Source organism: Capra hircus, chromosome 27 (genome assembly GCF_001704415.2).
Source record: "Capra hircus breed San Clemente chromosome 27, ASM170441v1, whole genome shotgun sequence".
Lineage (NCBI taxonomy): Eukaryota > Metazoa > Chordata > Mammalia > Artiodactyla > Bovidae > Capra > Capra hircus.
In genome coordinates, this window is record NC_030834.1 from 24,631,333 (window position 1) to 24,645,490 (window position 14,158).

Below are 14,158 nucleotides of genomic sequence, written 5' to 3' on the forward strand. Positions count from 1 at the left end.
ATAATAACTACATATTATAGGAAGGGTAAAAGCCTAGACAAAATGAGGAAAATCTAATTCATAATTCTATCATTTTAAGAGAATAACCACTAACATTTATATTTTCTATTTGTGTTGTATATTTTTTGCCTTTTTTAAAAAAAATATAATCATCATGTAAATTACATACCACTGGGCATTAAATAGGTGTAGTAACAACCAGCAAGTTCTCTTAAGCTATAGCTTAATGTTGGAAACATATATTTAGATGTCCACAAGTGATGTCACGGTTCTATATCAATGGGAATCCATGCATCTCCTATTCCTGCAGCAAGTACTTCTTCCCAACAAAGGAGTTTTAACCTCACGACTGTGAACATGGCTATAGGTCATTCATCTCTGCACAGTGACAACAGAGCAGGAATGTAGGCCAGAAAGACTCAGTTTGCAGCTTGAATTTTGCTGAGCAAATTGAAGGGAACCAAATCTACAGTACTCCAGGATGAATTTCGAAAAAAAGAGTGCATATGCAAAGACTTTGATTCAGTGATTAGGGCCCTAAACCAAGACAGACATCTCAGAAAAAACTACACAACGTGAGACAAGAAACAAAGGACACAGATTAGCTGTGGACTCTCAGCCTCTGAGATAAGAGTTTTCACCATTTCTTTAATAAATCAATATTCAAAAAACTAAGATCATGGTACCCAGTCCCATCACTTCATGGCAAACAGATGGGAAACAATGGAACTAGTGACAGACTTTATTTTCTTGGGCTCCCAAAATCACTGCAGATAGTGACTGCAGCCATTAAATTAAAAGATGCTTGCCCCTTGAAATAAAAGCTATGACCAACCTACACAGCATTTTAAAAAGCAGAGACATTAGTATGCCAACAAAGGCCCATCTAGTCAAAACTATGGTTTTTCCAATAGTCATGTATGGATGTGAGAGTTGGACTATGAAGAAAGCTGAGAACCAAAGAATTGATGCTTTTGAACTGTGGTGTTGGAGAAAAATCTTGAGAGGTCCCTGGACTGCAAGGAGATCCAACCAGTCCATCCTAAAGGAAATCAGTCCTGGGTGTTCATTGGAAGGACTGATGCTGAAGCTGAAACTCCCAACACTGGCCACCTGATGCGAAGAACTGACTCATTGGAAAAGACCCTGATGCTGGGAAAGATTGAAGGCAGGAGGAGAAGGGGATGACAGAGGATGAGATGGTTGGATGGCATCACCGACTCGATGCACATGAGTTTGAGTAAGCTCAGGGAGTTGGTGATAGACAGGGAAGCCTGGTGTGCTGCGATTCATGGGGTCGCAAAGAGTCAGACACGACTGAGCGACTGAACTGAACTGATAGCCGATTAACAATGTTGTGATAGTTTCAGGTGAACAGTTAGGGGACTCAGCCACACATATACGTGTATACATTCTCTCCCAAACTCCCCTCCATCCAAGCTGCCACATAACACTGAGCAGAGTTCCCTGTGCTATAAAGTAGGTCCCTATTGGTTATCAATTTTAAATATAGCAGAAGACAGTTACCTTAACACATCTTGAAAAGATCTCAAGACTCCTTCCTCTGGATATTTGTAATAAATATATGCTCTAAAACTGTTTGAAAACTATAGAATTTCTAATACCAAATTTCTATATATATCAGTACATCTTAGTATATCATTTTCTGGAGGAATGAGAAGATACTTTACCTTGGAATAAAGTGATATTTTTCAGTGTCTGAGAATGTTCCCAATCCTTCAGCCTCAGATCATTAGTGATATTATTCAACAATTTCACTTCCCCTTTTAATTCCTGTTCCAAATGCACTTGTTTTTCATCTAGAGACTTCATTTCTGCTGATGCATTGTACATACGCTCCTCTAATTTACGCATCTCCTGTGAAACACAAGCCAACATCCGCAATTTCTGTCACACACATAATATCAAATATATAAGTTTAAGAAGCCCTACAAGTCAGATTTTTTTTTAATGGATAATATTACAATAATATTATGGAATAAGAATATGGACATTAGAGAATGACTTTAAAACAGTAATTCTTTGGTTTTGAAGCATTTCCTCTTTTAACTGAATGGCTTATTTCTACACTCTGCCAGAAAAAAAAAAGGTTAAATATATATATATCTTAGACATGCTTCTATTCCTAAATATCTACATGTCAAAATGCTAAAACTAAAATCAAATTTGAAACTTGGCATATGGTTTTAAATTCATCTAAAGTTAAACTCTTTATACTGTACTTGTGTAATTCCAATTCTATCAGCTCAATAGATTTGTATATTAAATTGTTTTACAGCAATAGCAAAGCTTAATGTCATAATTCTCAGTGGTGATGAACATTAAGGATAGCTTTTCAGATTTAATAAAATCTCAACTAGCATATTAATACCTTATGTTCAGGTTTTTTGCCTCTGTATTTGAGATTTCATTATTTTATGTTTTCAAATGCACATATACATTGTGGGCATTTATATACATTCATGCATATCTGAAAACTATGAACAAGAGAGATGGCATCATGTTCTGGATTATGACTTTATTTTTTACTCAATAATATATTAAGAATATTTACCTATTAAAATATTTAGAAACTTCTTTGTTTTCTATAATCTAGTAGAATTATATTGTATGTTTCATAATTTGATTCCTATTGATAAAGAGTTTTGAGCTGTACATAAATAATGCTGCCATGAACACAATTTTATATGTGTCTACATATTTATACAAGCACTTTTATAGGACAGTTTCCTGCAAGTGGATCTGATCAAAGGGACTAAATATAAAAATTTTTGTTCACCCCTCTCCCTACCACCTTATAAATACACAGGACTTTTTTTTTTTTAATCTTACTTAATGTATCTGAATACCTACTTTTTGCCCTCAAACCCTGGGTATCATCAATGCATTTAATTTTTCAGAGTAAGAGTAGACATAATAAAATCTTGTTCAATTTGCTTTTCAAATTGATGAGGTTAAGCATCCAGTTGTAAAGTTTTTGACAATATATATATTTTTTATTACTTTTCAAGTCATTTCCTGGGTTTTCCTTTGGGAGCTGGGCTTTCTCTTTCCAGGGTACCTAACTTTCTCATCTATCTTGATAACATTTTCTATTTCTCTGTTCTACTTACCTTGTGTCCTCTGTCTTCATTATATGATTTATACTTTTCTAATGACTTCAATGTTTAATTGCTGATAGATTCTCATTTCCCAATTGCACAAAGAAATACATCAGTGGTGTACTGTTCCTTAATCCAGGTATGAAAAGAAAATTTCACCTCACTTGACTGGACCGGACAAGTTGAAGTGAGAGGGTCCAAAGTGTCAACTAAAACCTTTGGAAAGAAATGCAAGTATACCCAGATCTGCCTGTACAAGAGCACTGCACTCAAATAGAGATATGTCAGTTTTCACCACCCTGACTGTGCCTTCCCCCATACAAAACCTTGTTCTAGATTAGGATGTCTCTACCCTCTGCTGCCTCCCTCCCCATTTAGTCTTTTCTGTACAATATGGTACATATGTATATGAAATAATGAACACAGATGTTTTATAGAGCATAAGAACATGACAAATATGCTTGACATCATTGATGTGGCTGCAGATTGCCCCAGCTGTCAGGATATCCACAGATATCCTGTGATATCCTGATATCCTGTTATCAGCTTCTGATATTCACAGAGAAAAGGTCAAGGGACTAGTTGGTGATTTCTGCTCCCTAAACCTTAGCAGTCACCCATGTTTTTCATACCTAAAGCTGAGGCTGCCTTTTCCCCCCTTCTTTGAAAACTCTAGATAGCGCTCATATTAACCACACTTTACTTGAAATAGGTTTTATTGGGAGGAGAGAAAGTTCATTTGATATATCTTTAAAAGTCTTCTATAGCAAGGGTCTCCAGCTAACAGGATCTAATACCTGATGATCTGAGGTGGAACTGATGTAATAATAATAGAAATAAAGTACACAATAAAAGTAAAAGTAAAGTGCACAATAAAAGAATCATCCTGAAACCAATTCCCACCACCCCTCATCTGAGGGAAAATTATTTTCCACGAAACCGTCCCTGGAGCCAAAAAGGCTGGGGACTGCTGCTCTACAATAAGCGCACACACTGTCCATCTACCACCAGCGGCTCTGCTAGAAACAAGCATGTAATTTTGCCTTCTTACAGTCCTTTCTATGTAAAACAGAGATGATAAATCCCACCTCTCTCTTTTATTTAGTCAGTATTCTTCTTTCTTTCAAATTAATGCCTGGTCTGTCCTTGATAAACAAATGCTGGTATTACTTATAAGTCTTTTATTCGAACAATTACTGATTGAGGCATTTATTTAATTTACTTATTCTTGCATTGGGCTAAAGATTCAAAGATGAATCCAATTGTTTTAAGCAATGGGAACAAGATTGTAAATACTATTTTCAGTGAGCAAGCATGCACACACACACACACACACACACACACACACACACACACACTAGCACTTACCTAGATTTCAAATCTCTACAAATGACTACTGTCTTACAAAAAAAGAGCTTTAAAAAAATTAACCTTGCAAGTTCCTCCTTTCCCTTGTACCTCTATCTCTAATGCTTGGACTGCTTTCAAAACAAAAGTGCAATTTATTTCAACTCAATGATCGATTATTATCAGATTCCAACTGTTTCTATTATATATCATTTCCAGGCTCCCTGGTGGCTCAGACAGTAAAGAATCTGCCTGCAATGTGGGAGACCTCGGTTCAACCCCTGGGTTGGGAAGATTCCCTGGAGAAGGGCATGGCGACCTACTCCAGTTTTCTTTCCTCGAGAATCCCCATGGATAGAGGAGCCTGGAGGGCTGCAGTCCATGGGGTTGCAAAGAGCCAGACAATGACTGAGCAACTAAACGCACACACATGTATCACTTCAAACATGTTTAGCACTTCTACTATCTTCCAAATGGTTTCCAATTTGGTTTTAACTCGTTTATGTGGGTTTATGAAAATGATGAAAATGGAAGTCGCTCAGTTGTGTCCGACTCTGTGATCCCATGAACTGAATTCTCCAGAACAGAATACTGGAGTGGGTAATCGTTCCCTTCTCCAGGGGATATTCCCAACCCAGGGATCAAACCTAGGTCTCCTGCTTTGCAGGTGGATTCTGTACCAGCTGAGCCAGTTCATAGATAATCTATAACCTCTGAGGACTTGGGGACATTACCAATATCAAGTAAACTCTTATTCTTTCATTGCATCCGTCTTCATTTTCTTCTCATCCTGTCTCACTGCCCCTCTGATCGTCAGTTTAGTTCAGTTGCTCAGTCATATCTGACTACTTGTGACCCCATGAACTGCAGCATGCCAGGCTTCCCTATCACCAACTCCCGAGTGAGTGATGCCATCCAACCATCTCATCCACTGTTGTCCCCTTCTCCTCTTGCCTTCAATCTGTCCCAGCATCAGGGTCTTTTCCAATGAGTTGGCTCTTCACATCAGGTGGCCAGAGTATTGGAGCTTCAGCTTCAGCATCAGTCCTTCCAATGAATATTCAGGACTGATTTCCTTTAGGATGGACTGGTTGGATCTCCCTGCAGTCCAACGGACTCTCAAGAGTCTTCTCCAACACCACCAGTTCAAAAGCAACAATTCTTCAGTTCTCAGCTTTCTTTATGGTTCAACTCTCACATCCATACATGATTACTGGAAAAATCATAGCTTTGACTAGATGGACCTTTGTTGGAAAAGTAATGTCTCTCCTTTTTAATATGCTTTCTAGGTTGGCTATAGCTTTTCTTCCAAGAAACAAGTGTCTTTTAATTTCATGGCTGAAGTCACCACCTACAGTGATTTTGGAGCCCAAGAAAATAAAGTCTGTCACTGTTTCCATTGTTTCCCCATCTATTTGCCATGAAGTGATGGGACCGGATGCCATGATCTTCGTTTTCTGAATGTTGAGTTTTAAGCCAACTTTTTCACTCTCTTCTTTCACTTTCATCAAGAGGCTTTTTAGTTCCTCTTAGGTTTCTTCCATAAGGCTGGTGTAATCTGCATATTTGGTGGTTACTGGTATTTTTCCCGGCAATCTTAATTCCAGCTTGTGCTTCATCCAGCCCAGCATGTCTCATGATGTATTCTGCATATAAGTTAAATAAGCAGGGTGACAATATACAGCCTTGACATACTCTTTTCCCTATTTGGAACCAGTCTGTTGTTCCATGTCCAGTTCTAACTGTTGCTTCTTGACCTGCATACAAATTTCTCAGGAGGCAGGTAATGTGGTCTGGTGTTCCCATCTCTTTAAGAATTTTCCACAGTTTGTTGTGATCTACACAGTCAGATTTTAGAGTAGTGAATCTTGTTTTCACACAAAGTAATATTTCTTCTCCTGTCCTCTTTCCCTCATACTTAATCAGTTTCTGTTCCCACAGCTGATATTTTATTTTCCTCTCTCTCAAGGTTCTCAGCCCTCTGGACAGTTTCTTCTTTGTGCACTCTTTCTAAACCCTCCATAGCCTGAGTCATTGATATTCCAATAATGTTTTATATGTTTAGATACTTATTAACCATGGGGGAGAGAATAACAGTCAGTATTTGGAAGATGTGACAAGGATACAACACTGACTATCAAGCCTGGCATTGGGATGAGGTTCACCAATGGTTTCTGTATTTACACAGCAATGTCTTTGTCTTCTCAGTGACTGCATCTTACAATAAATAAATATTAAAGTGTGCTTTCTTAACCTGTTTAGTCTATTCTCTAGTCGATAATTTAATTGGTTTTCACATGATGTTAAAACTTTAGAGACTTCTCTTTGCTCTCTATAAGGGACATCCATTTTTTTAAAAATCACCACTGCGTAACACTGTATCTATATAGAAAACCACCTCGTTAATTAAGACATGGTCTATTCAAGTAAAATATACTACAAAGATGGCAGCCTTACTGAGCTAATGTGGAAAGGTTACATATTTTACATTATGATCTTAGGGCTTAGATACCATACAATATGAAGATTAAATTTTTCACACAAGTAATAAAGCTTCATCCATGAGCTTATTTTTTTTCACAAATGGAACAATTATAATGACCTAACAACAAAAAATAATCCAATTCTGAACTAAACTAAACAACTTGCTTCTTAATTGCCTTCTCTTCAATACAAAGTAACCCAGAGGGTTGGCCACAGAGTAGTTTAGAGCAAAACTAAGAAAAATTATGATCCATGGGTCAAAGTCTATTTTTGTAAAGAAAGAGTTACTGGATCACATTTTCACTCATTTGTCTATCTACTGTCTAGGACTGCTTTAGTGTTAGAGTTGAGAAGTTGCAAAAGAGACCATGTGGTTCCCAAAGCCTAAGAGTTACATCTGGGCCTTTGCAAAAAAACTTTGGCTGGCAAGTGGTCTAGAAGATGTCTTGCCCTCTTGTGTTTGATCCTGTGATGGTAACAAGATGTTGATGCATTATTCAAACTCTAATTCTTTACTTAGAGTTATCTCTACACATAAAAATTTAGCAATACTTCTTGTGAGTGACAAACTATTTTAAAATTTAGATTTTACAATTTACCCATGTAAATAAGGTTTTTATTCTTTTCATGATGAAGATATTCTGGGTTTCTTTTAAAACTTGCAAAAACTGTATCTATCTGTCCAAATATGCTAAGATAATCTACCAACTGTAATTGGTTTAGAGAATCTCAAGAGACATTCTGAAAGTATTTATAAAATTAAAACATACTAAGAAAGTCTATATTTGATGAAAAACAAATTCCCCCTTTGGCTGGGAATTTGGAAGAGGCAGTAGGTAAATCCATTTGGAACTTTCTGGTGAGACTGCAAGAGAAATCAGGTAAGTAGAATGATGTTAAAACAGGTTTTGCAACTTTTTTTCTGCCCTGGACTATCTGAGGAGATAGGTTACAGATGGATTCACTCCCAGCATATGACTTTCCAGTACAAAAACTCTTACCTCTTGTTGTTTAAATGCATTCTCTTGGACTATGCCATTCAGTGTTTCAATACTGAGCTGCAAATCAAGTAAGGTGGTGTTCAGACCTACTAATGACTTGGAGATATCACCTATAATATTCTCATGTCCCTGGATGGAGGAAAGTAAGGAATTTAGCTGGAAAAGAACATCATTAAATCTTTGATCAGTTGTTATGCTGAAATTTTGGAAATTCTCAGAATCTAGGAGATTGGCTTCATTATCTGAAAGATACTGGATTCTGTTTTCCATGTTGCTCATGCGTTCCATCACAACTTCTCGAAATCTCATTTCATCTTCACTGCCATTTCCTTTGCCTTCCAGACTTGGAGATATATCTGCATTAACTGAACCAACTGTGCAATTCTTCGTTTCCCATTTCAGGAGCTGAGCTGCATATTTAAGTAAAAATAAACAGAGTCATGCCCTGTATCCTTAAATGCATCCACCGTACCATTCCACATCACTGCATCCCATTCTAACATTCTGAATGCTATCCTGAATCAGGTGTTTATTTTAAACATACAAAGTATTAACCAAGGTAAGCAGAGTGCTGAGAGGGAAATAGTCTCCTTTTCCCATTTTATGTTAGAATTTATTCCACAGTTAAGTCATTCTTTCTGACTTGCTGCTTAGATGAATCTTCTGGGTCGCTGCATTTAGCTACGAGAGCAAGAGTAAATGCTACAGATTATGAAGTACACTGTATCCTTGTCCTCAGGTGTGCTGTTAGGATAAGATGAGATAATGCTTAACACAGTGTCTGAAGTAAACATGTTGAATGTGTTACCTATTATGAAGATTAATGATGATGTGACAAAAACAATATGTAGTAAAAGTAGAAATATTAGTGTTATCCATTGTATGAATAAATTGTCGGCTCATCTTCCTTATGCTATCACTAAGCTACCAGAGAGTTATCACTTTCAGTTTCTGCAGACCTAATTTATTGTTGGTAGAGCAGGAAATTGGATAAAAAAGGTTTTTTTTAACTTTAAAAAACACTGTTCTTTCAAGATTCTCTTTACTTATTATAAAATATATACTTGTAGAGGAAAATTTAGAAAATATGAGTAATGAAAACATTGTACCATTAATCTCATGGTAATTAATCTCAGCATTAAGTGCTAACATTTTAGTATATGCATATCAGATTTCTGATTCCACTATCATATTATACAATCAAGAGCTTATATATAATTTGGAAACTAACTTTCAGTTAGCATCTATCATAAAGACCCTTGCATATTATTTAATATTGTTTTACAAAAGTCATTTGAATAACTACATTGTTATTCTATGTGTGGTTCTGCCAGATTTAACAAATCCCTATATTCAGTTGTGGGCGGCTATCTATGGGGTCGCACAGAGTCGGACACGACTGAAGCGACTTAGCAGCATATTCAGTTTGCTTCTATTTCTACTAATATGTTTAACCCTTCGATGAAGCATCTTATGAGCAATTATTTCCTGAATATAAAAATTCTATTAAATGGTGTTTGCGGCATAGAGAGCTGCTAATATGTATTTCCAAATGGGCATATGTTCTCTAAACAAGCTAATTATCCTTCTGAAAGGATCTAGAGCAATATGTTCACAGTTTCAAAAATGAAAAGTATAAATATTACTTTTGCAGATAAAAATAATACATAATTGTACACCATGAAGACAATGTTAAGCACCATTGTATTCCTAGTTAATGATGGTTAAGATTTGATTGTTTCATCTCTCTATATATCTATCTATATGATTTATACCTTTTATCTACACATATATCAGTCTTTTATCTATATTAATTTGAATACATAAGACTTTATATATTTGACCATTATTGAGCAGTAGAGAGCAACTTCATATGGTTTAAAAGTATATCTATATAAACAGCAATAACTGACCTGTCAATTTTCTTTAAAGTGATATGACAATAGTTATTAGCTTTACAGGTTTTTGAGACTTAACTGAAGTAGCACATGAAAAGCCCTGAATTCCACCCTGAACTCAGGGTACCTGTTATACAAATGAGAGCTTGGTGTTTATGTAGGAACAAGCTGCCCAATTCTGGAATCTAGCCCCACTCCTTAGTTACTAACTAGGTTACTCTGAACAAGTTATATTTCTTCTCCTTAACTAGGCTTCCCCAAAGACCTAAAAGTAATAACTGTCTTACAGTGGTGCTCAGAATGAATGAGATAAGGCATGTAAATTCCATAGCACACAGATGGCACACATGAAAACTACTCAAATTAAAGTGCCTTATCTTTGAAAGTTATTATCTTAGTTACAGAGTCTTCACCACCGTCACCTGAAGGTGTTTGATGACGGCTGTCATTGTAGCTCTTATTAAACTACATATTAAACTACATATTCAATTAAATCACAATTTAATATATATATATTATTTGTTCCTAGTTATATTCTCTTTAAAATTAGCTTGTTTGATTTAATAAAATATGTGGCTACATTTTTATACAATCCTCAACAGAGGCCATATTGAGTGTACATTATTTTATGAATAATTTGGACAAAATAGTATATTTCTTAGTTGGAACTCATAACCTTTATCAAATTAAGTGTAGAGAGCAAGTTTTGGATTGACAGCTTCATTTATGCATTTGCCAGTTCCATGATTTATTTATTGAGTACCTACTGTATACAAAGCACTGCTCGAGCAACTCTGGGAATAGAAGACTGACTGGGAATGGAATTTGACTTTAACAATCAGAAACTCTAACTAACAATATTTGCAAAATTATCTCTAAGTTAGCCCTCAAAATTTTTCTTTTATGATGATTACTGCTTTTTCAGGTAGCAGTTAATAATACAGGCTCTAGACGGGAACTGCCTGGATTAGCCATTCTTGCTCTTTCCTTCATAAACTGTGCCCTTGAGCAAATTAATCAGGCTATCATTTCACTACCTTGTAAATGGGATACTATTGCTGCTGCTGCTGCTGCTAAGTCGCTTCAGTCGTGTCTGACTCTATGCAACCCCATAGACGGCAGCCCACCAGGCTCCTTCGCCCCTGGGATTCTCCAGGCAAGAACACTGGAGTGGGTTGCTGTTTCCTTATCCAGTGCATGAAAGTGAAAAGTGAAAGTGAAGTCACGCAGTCGTGTCCGACCCCTCAGCAACCCCATGGACTGCAGCCTTCCAGGCTCCGCCGTCCATGGGATTTTCCAGGCAAGAATACTGGAGTGGGGATACTACTAGTCAGTGTTTAAATAATTAAATGAGCTGATATATGTAAAGTGCTCAGATCTTTCCCTGGCACATAATGCACATTTGATACTTTCCATTTTTTAATTATCATTAATATTTTGGATTCAATATCTGTATGCCCAATACTGATACAAGGGGGACTTAATACTATGTAATATAAAAAACTGGGAGGAAGTTGGGTGCTCCATGAGAAAGATAGTATCTGTACTTTATTTTAATAGCTATATTGATTTAATTACTCAACCATATAATTTTTACTTTCACTAGAAATGCTTTTTATTTCATAGGGATAAAGCAAAACCTCTTCATAGTGTAGAAAGGGAAGATTTGATTTGATAAAATGTCATGTGACCAAAGAGTTTTCTTCAATATCAAGTTCAACATGAGCTGATAATAAAGGCTATATTTTGCTTACAGATTTAAAAATGCAATATTGCTTGTTTTCCCAAATCTTGAATGAAACCTAATCTAATCCTTACTTTCTTTAAAAACATTTAATTGTGATACAGATGATATAGACACGAGTATCACAAATCTAGGTATGGAATGCTAGAGTTCATATTTTCAAATGTTCATTTCTTTCATTATCATCAGAGAGATGGCATTTTGTGACTTTTCTATCTTACATTTGAAAGGAGACAAATTTTCTAACTTGTACAATAGGGAGAGGGTTATATTTGACCTTACAGATCACATATACTCCTCCATGTTGGCAATACCTTCTTCTACCAAAAATTTGTATTATTTTGAGCTCAAGGATCTTCAGTTTGTCAGCAATGTATATACATTAACCTTAGGCTTGCTGCTGCTGCTGCTGCTGCTAAGTCGCTTCAGTTGTGTCCGACTCTGTGCGACCCCATAGATGGCAGCCCACCAGGCTCCCCTGTCCCTGGGATTCTCCAGGCAAGAACACTGGAGTAGGTTGCCATTTCCTTCTCCAATGCATGAAAGCTTAACCTTATCTTATTCTTCAGAGACATTGTTATATGTTGTTATACTATAATAGAAATGTAGTAGCTTCTTGGAAAAAAGGTAGCTTGTGGAGAAGACTATAATTAAGAAATATTTTTCAATACATAAGAAACTTTAGTTTTCATGCACAACATTTTATTTCATCTACTGATTTATATTTCCCAAAACAGAATAATTTCTATCATTACAGGGATATGTTTTATCTACATTTGAAGTTTTTTTTATTATGTAGAATTAATGTATTGCATTTTAGCTTTCTTTTGGAAAAATTCTGATCTAAAACTTACAGCTGTAAATGGATAGTCAATTGTTTATTATTCAAGTATGATAAACACAGGAGATCTAAATTCTGGTGAATTGGGGTGCTAATGTGAACTTGCAAGATTTGAACACTTTTAGCTTTTTGTCAGTCTTAATAGCACATGCTATAGTTCAAGGAAACAAAACTACTTTAGGTCAATCATTGTCAATCCTAGAACAACTGTGTTGACTTGGTAGCGTTTGGTAACAGCCCAGAGATTTTGAACCTGGTTAGAACCCTGATATTTTCAAACCTCAGTTCACATTGTGCATGGGCTGAGTATAAAGAAGTTGCATTCACTGAGGTTGGTTCTGCAGGCCACGGTTTACATAAAAGCAATGAAAGTGAGTCACTCAGTTGTGCCCAACTCCTTGCAACCCCATGAACTATATACAATCCATGGAATTCTCCAGGCCAGAATACTGGAGTGGGTAGTCATTCCCTTCTCCAGAGGATCTTCCCAACTCCAAGATCGAACCCAGGCCTTCCACATTGCAGGCAGATTCTTTACCTGCTGAGCCACCAGGGAAGCCCAAGGATACTGGAGTGGGTAGCCTATTCCTTCTCCAATGGATCTTCCCAACCCAGCAATCAAACCAGGGTATCCTTCATTGCAGGTGGATACTTTACCAGCTGAACCACCAAGGAAGTCCCATAAAAGTGATGAAATTACGCACATTCTAACTGGCTGACAGCTAATGATCCCAAACAATGATGCATCTTTCAGTTAAGCACTTCAAACTGATAAGCATAAACATAAACAACACATAGATAACCCGGTTTATCAGGAAGTTGCTGTTTAATGACACACATCAAGTTCTTTTATTTAAATGGCTGTGGTTGGTTTGATTAATTGATTAGTTGTGGTTGGCTTTTGTTTCTGACATCCAAAATAGTATTTGACTTTTACATAGGGAAAATATTTTCCTGGCTAATGTTACAACAAGTTAATTTTTTAGTGGCCAATCATAGTTTGTTCTAAACACCGGATTGTACTGGGAGATAGTAGACCACAGAGGATAGGAGTCAGGAGTCATGGTAGGAACTTCAATTCCATCACTGAACAGTTTTCTTTTGTGGATGATGAGGGTAAGCATATGTCTGTCCAAGGGTAACTGTGAGGTGTCTTAAGATAATCTGTGGAAAATGTATAGCCCAGGGCCTGAACATAGTAAACGCTCAAAAATGTTACAGTCATTGTTGCTTTCATGATCATTTCTTCCTTAGTAAAATTTTGGTTCTGTCTTGGAATATCCTTTTGACAGAGGAGGTATGGCCTTATATTAGGAGCATTTCCTTGTTAAGCTGATTAGTATGCACATAAAAACACATCTTCCTCCCAGCCTATCTCTTGTTCAAGCATATGTCTAGACATTTTGTCACTCTCGGAGGAAAAGGGAGCTACAAGGCAAATAAATTCAAATGTCAATCAAATCCCTCAAAAATGGTCCTGAGGGAAATAATGTTTATAAATTTGCTTAAGTTACATGCAAGCTATCCCTCCCTGTATAAACTCTTTAGATGTATCCCCAACTCAAGCCAAAATCTTCAAAACAAATATATACCTGAAAAATATCATGTAGGACCCAAGCAAAGTGTTCTATTTTTTTTGTTTGTTTGTTTGAAAGGATGCTATCAGTTCATTTTTAGAGAGGTTTTAAATAAAACCCTCATGAAATATGTGACCATATAAA

General features: G+C 36.4%; 1 protein-coding gene across 2 annotated transcripts in view; it reads right to left on the bottom strand.

Moving 5' to 3' along the window:
• Positions 1-14,158, bottom strand: part of MSR1 (macrophage scavenger receptor 1) — a 77,972-nt gene that overhangs the window by 52,959 nt on the left and 10,855 nt on the right. For both annotated transcript variants that reach the window (XM_005698776.3, XM_005698777.3), the window contains exons 4-5: positions 7,955-8,364; positions 1,692-1,878 (exon numbers count right to left, since the gene is read on the bottom strand). In XM_005698776.3, coding sequence (XP_005698833.2) covers positions 1,692-1,878; positions 7,955-8,364 — 597 coding nt within the window. The remainder of the gene's footprint in view (positions 1-1,691; positions 1,879-7,954; positions 8,365-14,158) is intronic.